General features: G+C 40.5%; 1 protein-coding gene across 1 annotated transcript; it reads left to right on the forward strand.

Moving 5' to 3' along the window:
- Positions 1-2,437: 2,437 nt before the first annotated feature.
- On the forward strand, positions 2,438-11,295 carry LOC311119477 (uncharacterized protein; the record flags this gene model as incomplete). The annotated part of the gene is made up of 13 exons (XM_084194159.1): positions 2,438-2,516; positions 4,371-4,694; positions 4,912-5,043; positions 5,316-5,466; positions 5,601-5,755; positions 6,739-6,877; positions 7,012-7,070; positions 8,148-8,286; positions 8,421-8,479; positions 9,558-9,696; positions 9,831-9,889; positions 10,969-11,107; positions 11,242-11,295. Coding segments are annotated over 13 exons (1,628 nt in total), but the record flags the coding sequence as incomplete, so codon positions are not given.
- Positions 11,296-17,693: the final 6,398 nt, after the last annotated feature.

Consider the following 17,693-nt stretch of genomic DNA (forward strand, 5'->3'; position numbering starts at 1 on the left):
CATCTCTACAATTAGCTTCAGTTGGAGGAGATGGAGGCGACTGAAACGAAAACATATACTTAAAGTACTTTGTTTCCTCGTTTTTTGGTGACTCCATCATTTGTAACCAGTTTCAGTAAATTATTTTTGGTAGCATTTCTATGTTGAAGGTTTAAAAATATTTTGGTGCATTTTTCCCCATATTCCATCCAGTTTGCTTTATTTTAATAACATATTACACTTGATCTTTCTTGAATAAGTTTCTCAATTTCTTTTTGTTTTTCCTCTAATTTATTCTGAGCCTCTATGTTACAGTTTTTATTGCTATCTATCTGTTCTGTTAGACCTTCTATTTCCTTTGTTAGTATGGACTCTTTTGACCTAAATTGCTTTGTTTTCGAGATGAGGACTGAATTGCATGGCCTCTAAAAGCACATTTAAAAGTGTCCCATACAATAAGGGAATTTGCTGTACCTATGTTATGTCGGAAAAAAATCAGTTATAAATTCCTCTGTCCTAGTTAAAAACAAGTTATCATCCAATAGCCTTTGATTCAATTTCCAATATCCTCGCCCACGTGGAAATTCAGTAAGTGCAATGTATATGCCAATGATATGATGATTAGATAAGTATTCAACACCCTGAATCAATACATGTTAGAATAACCTTTTTTGCTGAGGAGATCTTAGTTGAGCAATTTTACATCTAACTAAGATGTTTGGTGCAGTATTTCTCAAGTTGAATGACAACAAACACTTCATTGAAGAATCCCTACTGTTGACCAATCACCGACGAAGGGGCGTAAACTTCGGCCACTGACTTTCGGCTTGCCTCAAGAAAAAATGTTGTGTGCACGAACAGCCAGAAAAACCCTTGCAGAAGACGAAAACGAACCAAAACATCACAAAATGTCATAATATATGCACAAACTGTTCTTTAGTGTTTCAGATGGGAGGCATGCAGACGTCTTAACTCTCAACAGTAAGTTGAGACCCCGACTGAGTTCCCCCCCCCCCATTTTTTTTTTTTTTTTTTTTAAATAAAAAAGTGTTTTTTAATTTTGGAGGTGCCCTAGCAGTCTGGGGCCCTAAGTGACTGCTTATGTCGGTTATGCCTAGAGCCGGACCTGTAGGTAGGGATAAAGTAACTAGGCAACAGGATAGATAATAAACAGTAACGGCAGTGTAAGTGATGAGTCAAAAGTGTTAGTGTAAAAACAGTCAATGCAGATAGTCCGGTTAGTTTCTGGTTAACTATTTAGTAGTTATGGCTTGGGGGTAGAAGCTGTTCAGGGTCCTGTTGGTTCCAGATATGATGCATCAGTACCGACTTGCCGTGGGGTAGCACAGAGGACAGTCTATGACTTGGGTGGCTGAAGTCTTTGACAATTTTTAGGGCCTTCCTATGACACCGCCTGGTATAGAGGTCCTGGATGGCAGGGAGCTCGGCCCCAGTGATGTACTGGGCCATACATTACCCTCTGTAGCGTCATGTGGTCGGATGCCAAGCAGTTGCCATACCAGAAGTTATTATTACGTGACTTGTTATGTGACTTATTATGTGACTTAATAAGCACATTTTTACTCCGGAACTTATTTAGTGCATCAGTACCACTTGCCGTGTGGTAGCAGAGAGAACAGTCTATGACTTGGGTGGCTGGAGTCTTTGACAATTTAGAAAAACATTATTCCACTTTGACATTATGGGGTATAGTCTATGGGCCAGTAACACAAAATCTCAATTGAATCTAAATTCAGTCTGTATCACAACAAAATGTGGAAAAAGTCAAGCAGTGTGAATACTTTCTGAAGGCTCTGTAGGTCAATAGTTCACCACATACACAACTGCCATCTCTTGTTTAGAGTTAAGAGGACTTTTTGAAAATGTCCTGATAGCTGACAAGATTGTTTCCCAGTTCAGGCAGCAAAGGCAAAAAGAGAAAGCCTGAAGCTAACAAAATAAACCCCCAAGTTTATGCTTTAGTCTACATGAAGACTGAGGTTTCCAAGTTTTTAAAGTCAATATTTTGCAGGAGCAGCTTAAAATATTACATTTAGTGGTTTTAAATTGAGTAATCCAACATACGTATGCGGTCAAATATACGGAGCAGAATGTTTCGTTTTTTCTTTTAAAAACTTGTTGAATGGCTGTTTTTACCTATAGGCACCTGCAACTTACCACAGGTGAGATAATTTACACATTAACGATAATCATTGCATCCAAACAAAATAATTTGAGGTAATTCCAGGTCATTTCTTTAAACTTTGAAGTGGAAAATCTAAATTTCAGTTTAGATTTTTTTGGGGGGGTTCTATGCAGTTGTAAATCAAACTTATACATTGTAAACACCAAACGTTTTATCAATTTCAACTTATTTTAGAAAAATAGTGAATCGTGCAAGAGTGTCAATACGTTTGACCGCGTCTGTACATTCATCGCAACTTCAGGCTCATTCAGAATGGACAAAACCACAAGTAGCAACTCTGTCACTTTCAACATTCCTAAAGTGGACTTTAACTACGAGGGGTCATACCGATGTCAGTATCAGACAAGGGTATCCAGTCGAGGCTTCAGCTCCACTCAAAGTTACTCTGTTTAATTTTCGGTTATACAGTGGGGAGAACAAGTATTTGATACACTGCCGATTTTGCAGGGTTTCCTACTTACAAAGCATGTAGAGGTCTGTACTTTTTATCATAGGTACACTTCAACTGTGAGAGACGGAATCTAAAACAAAAATCCAGAAAATCCCATTGTATGATTTTTAAGTAATTAATGTGCATTTTATTGCATGACATACGTATTTGATCACCTACCAACCAGTAAGAATTCCGGCTCTCACAGACCTGTTAGTTTTTCTTTAAGAAGCCCTCCTGTTCTCCACTCATTACCTGTATTAACTGCACCTGTTTGAACTCATTACCTGTATAAAAGACACCTGTCCACACACTCAATCAAACAGACGCCAACCTCTCCACAATGGCCAAGACCAGAGAGCTGTGTAAGGACATCAGGGATAAAATTGTAGACCTGCACAAGGCTGGGATGGGCTACAGGACAATAGGCAAGCAGCTTGGTGAGAAGGCAACAACTGTTGGCGCAATTATTAGAAAATGGAAGAAGTTCAAGATGACGGTCAATCACCCTCGGTCTGGGGCTCCATGCAAGATCTCACCTCGTGGGGCATCAATGATCATGAGGAAGGTGAGGGATCAGCCCAGAACTACACGGCAGGACCTGGTCAAAGACCTGAAGAGAGCTGGGACCACAGTCTCAAAGAAAACCATTAGTAACACACTACGCCGTCATGGATTAAAATCCTGCAGCGCACGCAAGGTCCCCCTACTCAAGCCAGCGCATGTCCAGGCCCGTCTGAAGTTTGCCAATGACCATCTGGATGATCCAGAGGAGGAATGGGAGAAGGTCATGTGGTCTGATGAGACAAAAATATAGCTTTTTGGTCTAAACTCCACTCGCCGTGTTTGGAGGAAGAAGAAGGATGAGTACAACCCCAAGAACACCATCCCAACCGTGAAGCATGGAGGTGGAAACATCATTCTTTGGGGATGCTTTTCTGCAAAGGGGACAGGACGACTGCACCGTATTGAGGGGAGGATGGATGGGGCCATGTATCGCAAGATCTTGGCCAACAACCTCCTTCCCTCAGTAAGAGCATTGAAGATGGGTCGTGGCTGGGTCTTCCAGCATGACAACGACCCGAAACACACAGCCAGGGCAACTAAGGAGTGGCTCTGTAAGAAGCATCTCAAGGTCCTGGAGTGGCCTAGCCAGTCTCCAGACCTGAACCCAATAGAAAATCTTTGGAGGGAGCTGAAAGTCCGTATTGCCCAGCAACAGCCCCGAAACCTGAAGGATCTGGAGAAGGTCTGTATGGAGGAGTGGGCCAAAATGCCTGCTGCAGTGTGTGCAAACCTGGTCAAGACCTACAGGAAACGTATGTTCTCTGTAATTGCAAACAAAGGTTTCTGTACCAAATATTAAGTTCTGCTTTTCTGATGTATCAAATACTTATGTCATGCAATAAAATGCAAATTAATTACTTAAAAATCATACAATGTGATTTTCTGGATTTTCTAGATTCCGTCTCTCGCAGTTGAAGTGTATCTATGATAAAAATTACAGACCTCTACATGCTTTGTAAGTAGGAAAACCTTCAAAATCGGCAGTGTATCAAATACTTGTTCTCCCCACTGTAGGTGAGCAACTCAACATTAATGCAAGAGGAACACTGGGTTCCGAGATTATACGTTCTTTAATGCAAGAGTTCTCTTCATAATGTATTCTAGCATAGTGTTTTCTTGGCAAGAAAAATGATTGTTATGCTGCAGTCACAGTGCACACGTTAACAACCTGCTCTTGTCTTTTCCTAGTCGTCTTGCTACAGCCCAACATCTCTCTCAGTGCTCCAAATGGATCGATGGTCTGGGGACTTCAGGGGCCAGAGGTGACCAGGGGCCACAGCTTCTTCATCACCTGCTCCATTCAGCCACAGTATCCTGGAGGCCTCTTCTATCTGGACTTCTCTGGGTCCAACAGAACTGAGACTAAGCCAGCAGTCAACCACTCTGCCTCCTTCCACTTCCCTGTTGCAGTGTATAAAGACCAGGGGAACTACAGTTGTGTTTATGAAGTTAATGTCTCCACCCTGTCATTCCATTCTACCAAGACAGAGATGCTGACAGTCAGCATTCAAGGTACAATAAGTTTGTTTCATGTTTCTCAAATGCATTACCATGAAGGCCATATTTAAGGATTGTGAATAGAAAAAAATATAGATATTATCAGTCCTATCAGTCATGCAATATTTTTTAAAGACCAATGTTTTACATTGCAGAAGAATTTGATAGCTATACAAATTCTGAAATGTAGTCTTCTGAAAGATGGTATATATGGTGTTGTTTCTCTCCATAGCATCTATAGTCCCCATTATTGCCGCTGGCGCAATAGGTGGGCTCCTCCTCCTGCTGCTGCTGCTAATTCCTTGTCTAGTCTGGAGGAAGAGAAACAGCAGAGAGCAGTCTATTATGATAAACCCAAGAGAAAGTAAGTTCTACTTCCTCTAATTAGGATTTTGATTAGGGTTGCAAAATTCTCTGTTTTTTTCAAGAACTCCCAGTTCGAAGATTCCTGAAATCAGGAAGGATTAATCAGGAAATTTGGAATCCTCCAACCAGGATCTTTAGAAAACATGGACATTTTGATAACCAGAATTTTTCAACCCTAATTTTGTATATGGTTTTGTACTGTTTATGATATATATTCCTGCTTACATTAACTGATGTCATTTATATGAATTTAACTGATTAATCCCTGAGCTTCCATTAACATGAACGCATATGGAAACACTGGAGGTGCAGCGAGTGAAGAGGATTATGAAGAGGATTATGAAGAGGATTACGTCAACGCAGAAACCTTTGTCAACAAGAGCAAAGATGAAGACTTGAAAAAAGGATGCCATGCAGGAATGTATGTGAAAAGGGATTCGCTTACCACTAAAAATAATGATTTAAAAAATGTCTGCAGTTATGAAGGGATAACGTGTGCCAAGATCCTGACTTGAAGTCCAGGCATGTAACTCAAATGTTTGTGTTCTTTCTCAGGAATGCTCCAGGAGCCATCAACAAGTGTGGAAACAACCAAGGTGAAGGGCCAGAGGCAGGTGAGGAAGATGAGGAAGACTATGAAAATCCAAATACCTTCACAGAGACGGATTTAGCTGAAGATATGTATGATGAAGACAATGAGTCTTTAGACCGTGAGTTGAATTATAAGGGCTTAAAAAAAAAAAAAACATCAAAACGTTCAGTTAGTAGATAAGAGTAAATGCTTGTGAATTAGAATGTCAGTGTATACTGAACAAAAATATGAATGCAACAAGCAACAATTTCATAGATTTTAATCAGTTACAGTTCATATCAGGAAATCAGTCAATTTAAATAAATTCATTAGGTCCTAATCTATGGATTTCACATCACTGGGAATACAGATATCCTTAAAAGAAAATGGCCGCACAATGGGCCTCAGGATCTCGTCACAGTATTTTTGTGCTTTCAAATTACCATAGATAAAATGCAATTGTGTTCGATGTCCATAGCTTATGCCTGCCCATACCATAACCCCACCGCCACCATTGGGAACTCTTTTCACAACATTGATATCAGCAAACCTCTCGCCCACACGATGCCATACACATGGTCTGCAGTTGTGACGCCGGTTGGATGTACTGCCAAACTCTCTAAAACAACATTGGAGGCAGCTAATGGTAGAGAAATGAACCTAACATTCTCTGGCAACAGCTCTGGTGGACATTCCTGCAGTCAGCATGCCAATTCCATGCCCCCTCAAAACTTGAGACATCTGTGGCATTGTGTTGTGTGACAAAACTACACATTTTAGAGTGGCCTATTATTGTCCCCAGCAGAAGGTGCACCTGTGTAATGATCATGCTGTTTAATCAGCTTCTTGATATTCCACAACTGTCAGGTGGATGGATTATCTTGGCCAAGGAGAAATTCTTACAAATTTGTGCAAAAATCTGAGATAAATACGCTTTTGTGCGTATGTAACATTTCAGGGAACTTTTATTTCAGCTCATGAAAAATGGGACCAACACTTTACATGTTGCGTTTATATTTTTGTTCAGTGTATGATTTCTAGTTGGGGTACTCTTTATGATAGCTATTCCTTCTTACATTCACTGATGTAATTTATATGAATTAAAATGAATTAATCCCTCAGCTGCCATGAGCATGAACAAGTACGGAAACACTGTGGGTGCAGCGAGTGAGGAAGTTGATGAAGAGGATTACGTCAACGCAGAAATCTTTGTCAATAAGAGCAAAGATGAAGACATGAAAAAAGGATGCCATGCAAGCATGTATGTGAAAAGGGAGAAACTTACCACGAAAAGTTATGATTTTGAAAATGTCAGCAGTTATGAATGGATACCCTGTGCTAAGATCCTGACTTGACATCCAGAAATGTAACTCAAATGTTTGTATTCATCCTCAGGAATGCTCCAGGAGCCATGAACAAGTGTGGAAACAACCAAGGTGAAGGGCCAGAGGCAGGTGAGGAAGATGAGGAAGACTATGAAAATCCAAATACCTTCACAGAGACGGATTTAGCTGAAGATATGTATGATGAAGACAATGAATCTTTAGACCTTGAGTTGAATTATAAGGGCTTAAAAAAAAAAAAACATCAAAACGTTCAGTTAGTAGATAAGAGTAAATGCTTGTGAATTAGAATGTCAGTGTATGCTGAACAAAAATATGAATGCAACAAGCAACAATTTCATAGATTTTAATCAGTTACAGTTCATATCAGGAAATCAGTCAATTTAAATAAATTCATTAGGTCCTAATCTATGGATTTCACATCACTGGGAATACAGATATCCTTAAAAGAAAATGGCCGCACAATGGGCCTCAGGATCTCATCACAGTATTTTTGTGCTTTCAAATTACCATAGATAAAATGCAATTGTGTTCGATGTCCATAGCTTATGCCTGCCCATACCATAACCCCACCGCCACCATTGGGAACTCTTTTCACAACATTGATATCAGCAAACCTCTCGCCCACACGATGCCATACACATGGTCTGCAGTTGTGACGCCAGTTGGATGTACTGCCAAACTCTCTAAAACAACATTGGAGGCAGCTAATGGTAGAAAAATTAACCTAACATTCTCTGGCAACAGCTCTGGTGGACATTCCTGCAGTCAGCATGCCAATTGCATGCCCCTCAAAACTTGAGACATCTGTGGCATTGTGTTGTGTGACAAAACTTCACATTTTAGAGTGGCCTATTATTGTCCCCAGCAGAAGGTGCACCTGTGTAATGATCATGCTGTTTAATCAGCTTCTTGATATTCCACAACTGTCAGGTGGATGGATTATCTTGGCCAAGGAGAAATTCTCACAAATTTGTGCAAAGATCTGAGATAAATACGCTTTTGTGCGTATGTAACATTTCAGGGAACTTTTATTTCAGCTCATGAAAAATGGGACCAACACTTTACATGTTGCGTTTATATTTTTGTTCAGTGTATGATTTCTAGTTGGGGTACTCTTTATGATAGATATTCCTTCTTACATTCATTGATGTAATTTATATGAATTAAAATGAATTAATCCCTCAGCTGCCATGAGCATGAACAAGTACGGAAACACTGTGGGTGCAGCGAGTGAGGAAGTTGATGAAGAGGATTACATCAACGCAGAAATCTTTGTCAATAAGAGCAAAGATGAAGACATGAAAAAAGGATGCCATGCAAGCATGTATGTGAAAAGGGAGAAACTTACCACGAAAAGTTATGATTTTGAAAATGTCAGCAGTTATGAATGGATACCCTGTGCTAAGATCCTGACTTGACATCCAGAAATGTAACTCAAATGTTTGTATTCATCCTCAGGAATGCTCCAGGAGCCATGAACAAGTGTGGAAACAACCAAGGTGAAGGGCCAGAGGCAGGTGAGGAAGATGAGGAAGACTATGAAAATCCAAATACCTTCACAGAGACGGATTTAGCTGAAGATATGTATGATGAAGACAATGAGTCTTTAGACCTTGAGTTGAATTATAAGGGCTTAAAAAAAAAAAAACATCAAAACGTTCAGTTAGTAGATAAGAGTAAATGCTTGTGAATTAGAATGTCAGTGTATGCTGAACAAAAATATGAATGCAACAAGCAACAATTTCATAGATTTTAATCAGTTACAGTTCATATCAGGAAATCAGTCAATTTAAATAAATTCATTAGGTCCTAATCTATGGATTTCACATCACTGGGAATACAGATATCCTTAAAAGAAAATGGCCGCACAATGGGCCTCAGGATCTCGTCACAGTATTTTGGTGCTTTCAAATTACCATAGATAAAATGCAATTGTGTTCGATGTCCATAGCTTATGCCTGCCCATACCATAACCCCACCGCCACCATTGGGAACTCTTTTCACAACATTGATATCAGCAAACCTCTCGCCCACACGATGCCATACACATGGTCTGCAGTTGTGACGCCAGTTGGATGTACTGCCAAACTCTCTAAAACAACATTGGAGGCAGCTAATGGTAGAGAAATGAACCTAACATTCTCTGGCAACAGCTCTGGTGGACATTCCTGCAGTCAGCATGCCAATTGCATGCCCCCTCAAAACTTGAGACATCTGTGGCATTGTGTTGTGTGACAAAACTGCACATTTTAGAGTGGCCTATTATTGTCCCCAGCAGAAGGTGCACCTGTGTAATGATCATGCTGTTTAATCAGCTTCTTGATATTCCACAACTGTCAGGTGGATGGATTATCTTGGCCAAGGAGAAATTCTCACAAATTTGTGCAAAGATCTGAGATAAATACGCTTTTGTGCGTATGTAACATTTCAGGGAACTTTTATTTCAGCTCATGAAAAATGGGACCAACACTTTACATGTTGCGTTTATATTTTTGTTCAGTGTATGATTTCTAGTTGGGGTACTCTTTATGATAGATATTCCTTCTTACATTCATTGATGTAATTTATATGAATTAAAATGAATTAATCCCTCAGCTGCCATGAGCATGAACAAGTACGGAAACACTGTGGGTGCAGCGAGTGAGGAAGTTGATGAAGAGGATTACATCAACGCAGAAATCTTTGTCAATAAGAGCAAAGATGAAGACATGAAAAAAGGATGCCATGCAAGCATGTATGTGAAAAGGGAGAAACTTACCACGAAAAGTTATGATTTTGAAAATGTCAGCAGTTATGAATGGATACCCTGTGCTAAGATCCTGACTTGACATCCAGGCATGTAACTCAAATGTTTGTATTCATCCTCAGGAATGCTCCAGGAGCCATGAACAAGTGTGGAAACAACCAAGGTGAAGGGCCAGAGGCAGGTGAGGAAGATGAGGAAGACTATGAAAATCCAAATACCTTCACAGAGACGGATTTAGCTGAAGATATGTATGATGAAGACAATGAGTCTTTAGACCTTGAGTTGAATTATAAGGGCTTAAAAAAAAAAACAACATCAAAACGTTCAGTTAGTAGATAAGAGTAAATGCTTGTGAATTAGAATGTCAGTGTATGCTGAACAAAAATATGAATGCAACAAGCAACAATTTCATTGATTTTAATCAGTTACAGTTCATATCAGGAAATCAGTCAATTTAAATAAATTCATTAGGTCCTAATCTATGGATTTCACATCACTGGGAATACAGATATCCTTAAAAGAAAATGGCCGCACAATGGGCCCCAGGATCTCGTCACAGTATTTTTGTGCTTTCAAATTACCATAGATAAAATGCAATTGTGTTCGATGTCCATAGCTTATGCCTGCCCATACCATAACCCCACCGCCACCATTGGGAACTCTTTTCACAACATTGATATCAGCAAACCTCTCGCCCACACGATGCCATACACATGGTCTGCAGTTGTGACGCCAGTTGGATGTACTGCCAAACTCTCTAAAACAACATTGGAGGCAGCTAATGGTAGAGAAATGAACCTAACATTCTCTGGCAACAGCTCTGGTGGACATTCCTGCAGTCAGCATGCCAATTGCATGCCCCCTCAAAACTTGAGACATCTGTGGCATTGTGTTGTGTGACAAAACTGCACATTTTAGAGTGGCCTATTATTGTCCCCAGCAGAAGGTGCACCTGTGTAATGATCATGCTGTTTAATCAGCTTCTTGATATTCCACAACTGTCAGGTGGATGGATTATCTTGGCCAAGGAGAAATTCTCACAAATTTGTGCAAAGATCTGAGATAAATACGCTTTTGTGCGTATGTAACATTTCAGGGAACTTTTATTTCAGCTCATGAAAAATGGGACCAACACTTTACATGTTGCGTTTATATTTTTGTTCAGTGTATGATTTCTAGTTGGGGTACTCTTTATGATAGATATTCCTTCTTACATTCATTGATGTAATTTATATGAATTAAAATGAATTAATCCCTCAGCTGCCATGAGCATGAACAAGTACGGAAACACTGTGGGTGCAGCGAGTGAGGAAGTTGATGAAGAGGATTACATCAACGCCGAAATCTTTGTCAATAAGAGCAAAGATGAAGACATGAAAAAAGGATGCCATGCAAGCATGTATGTGAAAAGGGAGAAACTTACCACGAAAAGTTATGATTTTGAAAATGTCAGCAGTTATGAATGGATACCCTGTGCTAAGATCCTGACTTGACATCCAGGCATGTAACTCAAATGTTTGTATTCATCCTCAGGAATGCTCCAGGAGCTATGAACAAGTGTGGAAACAACCAAGGTGAAGGAGGCAGGTGAGGAAGATGAGGACATCTATGAAAATCCAGATACCTTCACAGGGATGGATGATGCTGAAGACATGTATGATGAAGACAATGAGTCTTTAGACCTGGAGCAGCTCACTTAATGTAAAGCTGGAGGGGAGAATGACTATGAAGAATATGACAAAATATACTCAAACTATGAGTGAAGGCCTTGTACTAGGCATGTTGATGCAGAGATATTGATACCAGGAGAGGCTTGAAAGGTTAGCTTGGTGAGTTGAATTATAAATCTTTTCATCAAAATGTTCAGTTAGTAGATAAGAGTACATGCTTTGTTTGAATGTGAATTAGAATTTCAATGTACATTTGTTGGGTGTATGATTTCTAGTTGTATTCTTGCTGGTTAATTGTATGAGTTTTCTGCCTTGACTAACACATGTAGCTCTATTTATCTTTTTTATTATTCATTAAATAAAAATATATATACACAACCGGTCAAAAGTTTTAGAACACCTACTCATTCAAAGGTTATTCTTTATTTTTACTATTTTCTACATTGTAGAATAATAGTGAAGACATCAAAACTATGAATTAACACATACAGTGGGGAGAACAAGTATTTGATACACTACCGATTTTGCAGGTTTTCCTACTTACAAAGCATGTAGAGGTCTGTAATTTTTATCATAGGTACACTTCAACTGTGAGAGACGGAATCTAAAACAAAAATCCAGAAAATCACATTGTATGATTTTTAAGTAATTAATTTTCATTTTATTGCATGACATAAGTATTTGATCACCTACCAACCAGTAAGAATTCTGGCTCTCACAGACCTGTTAGTTTTTCTTTAAGAAGCCCTCCTGTTACCTGTATAAAAGACACCTTTCCACACACTCAATCAAACAGACTTCAACCTCTCCACAATGGCCAAGACCAGAGAGCTGTGTAAGGACATCAGGGATAAAATTGTAGACCTGCACAAGGCTGGGATGGGCTACAGGACAATAGGCAAGCAGCTTGGTGAGAAGGCAACAACTGTTGGCGCAATTATTAGAAAATGGATGAAGTTCAAGATGACGGTCAATCACCCTCGGTCTGGGGCTCCATGCAAGATCTCACCTCGTGGGGCATCAATGATCATGAGGAAGGTGAGGGATCAGCCCAGAACTACACGGCAGGACCTGGTCAATGACCTGAAGAGAGCTGGGACCACAGTAACACACTACGCCGTCATGAATTAAAATCCTGCAGCGCACGCAAGGTCCCCCTGCTCAAGCCAGCGCATGTCCAGGCCCGTCTGAAGTTTGGCAATGACCATCTGGATGATCCAGAGGAGGAATGGGAGAAGGTCATGTGGTCTGATGAGACAAAAATAGAGCTTTTTGGTCTAAACTCCACTCGCCGTGTTTGGAGGAAGAAGAAGGATGAGTACAACCCCAAGAACACCATCCCAACCGTGAAGCATGGTGGTGGAAACATCATTCTTTGGGGATGCTTTTCTGCGAAGGGGACAAGACGACTGCACCGTATTGAGGGGAGGATGGATGGGGCCATGTATCGCGAGATCTTGGCCAACAACCTCCTTCCCTCAGTAAGAGCATTGAAGATGGGTCGTGGCTGGGTCTTCCAGCATGACAACGACCCGAAACACAGAGCCAGGGCAACTAAGGAGTGGCTCCGTAAGAAGCATCTCAAGGTCCTGGAGTGGCCTAGCTAGTATCCAGACCTGAACCTAATAGAACATCTTTGGAGGGAGCTGAAAGTCCGTATTGCCCAGCGACAGCCCCGAAACCTGAAGGATCTGGAGAAAGTCTGTATGGAGGAGTGGGCCAAAATCCCTGCTGCAGTATGTGCAAACCTGGTCAAGACCTACAGAAAACGTATGATCTCTGTAATTGCAAACAAAGGTTTCTGTACCATATATTAAGTTCTGCTTTTCTGATGTATCAAGTACCTATGTCATGCAATAAAATGCAAAATAATTACTTAAAAATCATACAATGTGATTTTCTGCATTTTTGTTTTAGATTCCGTCTCTCACAGTTGAAGTGTACCTATGATAAAAATTACAGACCTCTACATGCTTTGTAAGTAGGAAAACCTGCAAAATCGGCAGTGTATCAAATACTTGTTCTCCCCACTGTATGGAATCATCTAGTAACCCAAAAAAGTGTTAAACAAATCAAAATATATTTTATATTTGAGATTCTTCAAATAGCCACCCTTTGGCTTGATGACAGCTTTGCACACTCTTGGTATTCTCTCAACCAGCTTCACCTGGAATGCTTTTCCAACAGTCTTGAAGGAGTTCCCACATATGCTGAGCACTTGTTGGCTGCTTTTCCTCAACTCTGCGGTCAGACTCATCCCAAACCATCTCAATTGGGTTGAGGTCGGGGGATTGTGGAGGCCAGGTCATCTGATGCAGCAGTCCATCACTCTCCTTCTTGGTAAAATAGCCCTTACTCAGCCTGGAGGTGTGTTGGGTCAGTGTCCTGTTGAAAATTAAATGACAGTCCCACTAAGCCCAAACCAGATGGGATGGCGTATCACCGCAGAATGCTGTGGTAGCCATACTGGTTAAGTGTGCCTTGAATTCTAAATAAATCACAGACAGTGTCACCAGCAAAGCATCCCCCACACCATAACGCCACCTCCTCCATGTTTTACGGTGAGAAATACACATGCGTAGAACATCCGTTCACCCACACTGCGTCTCACAAAGACATGATAGCAAGTTTCATCATAGCGCTTGATGGTTTTTGCGACTGTACTTGAAGAAACATTCAAAGTTCTTGACATTTTCCGGATTGACTGACCTTCATGTCTTAAAGCAATGATGGACTGTCGTTTCTCTTTGCTTATTTGAGCTGTTCTTGCCATAATATGGACTTGGTATTTTACCAAATAGGGCTATCTTCTGTATACCCCCCCCCTACCTTGTCACAACACAACTGATTGACTCAAACGCATTAAGAAGGAAAGAAATTCCACAAATTAACTTTTAAGAAGGCACACCTGTTAATTGAAATGCATTCCAGGTGACTACCTCATGAAGCTGGTTGAGAGAATGCCAAAAGTGTGCAAAGCTGTCATCAAGGCAAAGGGTGGCTATTTGAAGAATCTCAAATATAAAATATATTTTGATTTGTTTAACACTTTTTTGGTTACTACATGATTCCATATGTGTTATTTTATAGTTTTGATGTCTTCGCAATTATTCTATAATGTAGAAAATAATAAAAAATAAAGAAAAACCCTTGAATGAGTAGTTGTTCTAAAACTTTGACCGTTAGTGTATATTATTTACTTGAGATTCAAAAGAGTGATTGTCTTGATGCATTAGCTGAACCCATTGAACATAATGTTATTTTTTTTTAATGTTCCACATAAAAAAATATATTAATATTTTAGACTAATTCTCTTCTATAATATTTTGTGTGCTGTCAAACAGTTGTGCTGTCAAAGAATGATCCGTAGCAATGACTGTTTGTGATATGCTAAACTTCAGATCTTCCCTCTTAGAAAAAGGGTTCCAAAAGGTTTTTTCTGCTGTCCCCATAGGAGAACCCTTTTTGGTTCCAGGTAAAACCCTTTTTGGTTCCAGGTAGAACCGTCTGTGTAAAGGGTTCTACCTGGAACCAAAAAGGGTTCTTCAAAGTGTTCTCCTATGGGGACAGCCGAATAACTCTTTTAGGTTCTAGATAGCACCTTTTTTTCTAAGTGTACAGTAAGTGTTAATACATTTGTACTGCGTGTATAAAATCTAACAATAATTTGATTTCAGTGTACATTTTCAATTGTTGTGTGTGTGGCTTTAAAGAACATGAAATCCATGAAACCTGATTACTTTTTACAAAAGCTTAAAAGTGACATTGTTGTTGTTGATGTGAGACTTCACAAGATGAACAGAAATGTCTTGAAAATATGTGGAGATTTAAATACTGTACAACTATATGGTCAACATTTAGAAATAGATCTCTGGACGCAGGAGGCCAAAATCGACTCTGACCAACAACTTTCATTTTGAAGAAACCTGTAAAGCGGAGGACGTGATAATGCAGGTCTTATTATTTCCACTAGGGAGAAATTGTGTCACATCGTTTATTATGTCAAACACACTACACACTGTGCAATCTCTCTCTCTCTCTCTCTCTCTCTCTCTCTCTCTCTCTCTCTCTCTCTCTCTCTCTCTCTCTCTCTCTCTCTCTCTCTCTCTCTCTCTCTCTCTCTCTCTCTCTCTCTCTCTCTCTCTCTCTCTCTCTCTCTCTCTCTCTCTCTCTCTCTCTCTCTCTCTCTCACACACACACACACAGGGGTCTCCCAAATTAGCAACCAAGTCATCGGTGCAGTGGCCGACATGCAGCGGCGAGACAGCCTCCGAGGGAAACCCACTCTTGACTGGTGTTCACATTTATTCATTTATTGAGGCTTTGCTTCTCCAGCCTGGCTGACACACACTGTCTGGAGCACAAGCTGCATTACTAGGTCGAGAGACAACAGCAGACATGAAGAAAAGAAGGCTGCCTAATGACAAGGAGGGCGGATCCCAACTGGAGCCACTACAGAGAGACAACTATATTGCTCTTCCATACTGTTTGCCAGGGACAAGAATTCGGCCTTGGCATTTTATCCACACCAGCCCCGACAACTACTTGTGCCGCCAACTCACCCCGGAATGGTGCCCAAACCCTATCAGCCACAAGCCCATCAGCCACTGCCCAGACCCTATCAGCCACTGCCCATACCCTATCACAGACCTACATCTACACCAGGCTTGAGCCTTCTGTCTGACATTCAGCATCCACTCTAGATGTAGACACAGGCAGTAGTGCTGACACATAACAGTACAGCGTTTCTCAACCATTTCTGTACCAGTGACTGACGAGACAGTCCTCTTTTTTTAACCAGCTCATATTTAAAACAAATACAATATGTAAAAGCACCACTGGAGACACAACTCACCACTATAACTGTGCCTCTGCTCTAGCTATTTTGTTTGCCTCCCTGTTGTGCTGTCTGTCTGTCTGTCTGTCTCAGCATCTTCTCTGCTGTCACTCTGTGCTTTTTCTTGTTCTCTGTCAGTCTGTCTGCCTGTCTGTTGTTATACGTTATAAAAGCCAAGCTAATGATTTAGAGCTCTATTCAATCAGATCTGCTTTAGCCAACACCCGCATAGCTGTTGTTTTGGCAGTGTTTGGGGGTGGAACAGTGTTAGAGCTGTCAAATTCACAAGCGGCTCCTGGCATTATACCTAAAGCGGACATTGCCATTGGCTGCCATTAGCATTAAGAGAAATCCCATGCAGCGTTGATTACAATTTCGAACACTGGAATCTGAAATGTTAATCTACACCTCGATTAGGCTGATACATTATTTTGAATCATGATTTTTAATTTGAGCGTCATTATTTCTACACTTTCTCGTTCTGAACGTCAAACGTGAGTGGGAGGGGTGTGGCTTTGTGACAATAATCAAGAGCAGCTGCTCCCCAATTTGACAGCTACAACGTAGTTACAACTCCGACACCGCCAAAACATCAGCTATCTAGCCTAATGCTATATTGCAAATGAGTGCCTTTCATATGTGTTCCCCTGAATCAACACCTATCCTAAGTGTTAATCACAAGTCCTCTGTAGCTCAGCTGGTAGAGCACGGCGCTTGTAACGCTAAGGTAGTGGGTTCGATCCCCGGGACCACCCATACACAAAAAAAAATAATGTATGCACGCATGACTGTAAGTCGCTTTGGATAAAAGCGTCTGCTAAATGGCATATTATTATTATTACTATTACAGGCCTCCAGATGATCATTTTCCACTGGTGTCACTGTTGCCACTTACTGTTACAGTTTGTGGCACCAGCCCATGATTTGGTCGAACCCAAATCACGAGTAATTATCTTATAAAGTCATTCATAGTGCTTTATTAAGAAGTATAATAAATAGACTACTGAGGTATTCAAGAAATAAGTTGTTTCATCTAACATATCCAAGCAGGAATGCATGTTTCAAGATATTTTGATGTGCAACATAATCCAGTGATTGCCATGTATTTTGGGTTCACAAGTAGACAATAGTTGCTATATTTTACTGTCAGAATAGGACTCCAGAATTTCCTGATTTATTTTTGTTCAATAGAGATGAATTACTTAAATCTTATTTATGTAGTTTAGCAGGGCTCCCGAGTGGCGCAGCGGTCTAAGGCACTGCATCTCAGTGCTTGAGGCGTCACTACAGACCCCCTGGTTCGATTCCAGGCTGTATCATAACCGGCTGTGATTGGGAGTCCCATAGGGCGGCGCACAACTGGCCCAGCGTTTTCCAGGTTTGGCCGGTGTAGGCCGTCATTGTAAATAAGAATTTGTTCTTAACTGACTTGCCTAGTTAAATAAAGGTAAAAAACAATAAAAATACCACTGTGCTTA

This window comes from Coregonus lavaretus (genome assembly GCF_964263955.1).
Source record: "Coregonus lavaretus genome assembly, contig: HAP1_SCAFFOLD_742, whole genome shotgun sequence".
In the NCBI taxonomy this organism is placed as follows: Eukaryota; Metazoa; Chordata; class Actinopteri; order Salmoniformes; family Salmonidae; genus Coregonus; species Coregonus lavaretus.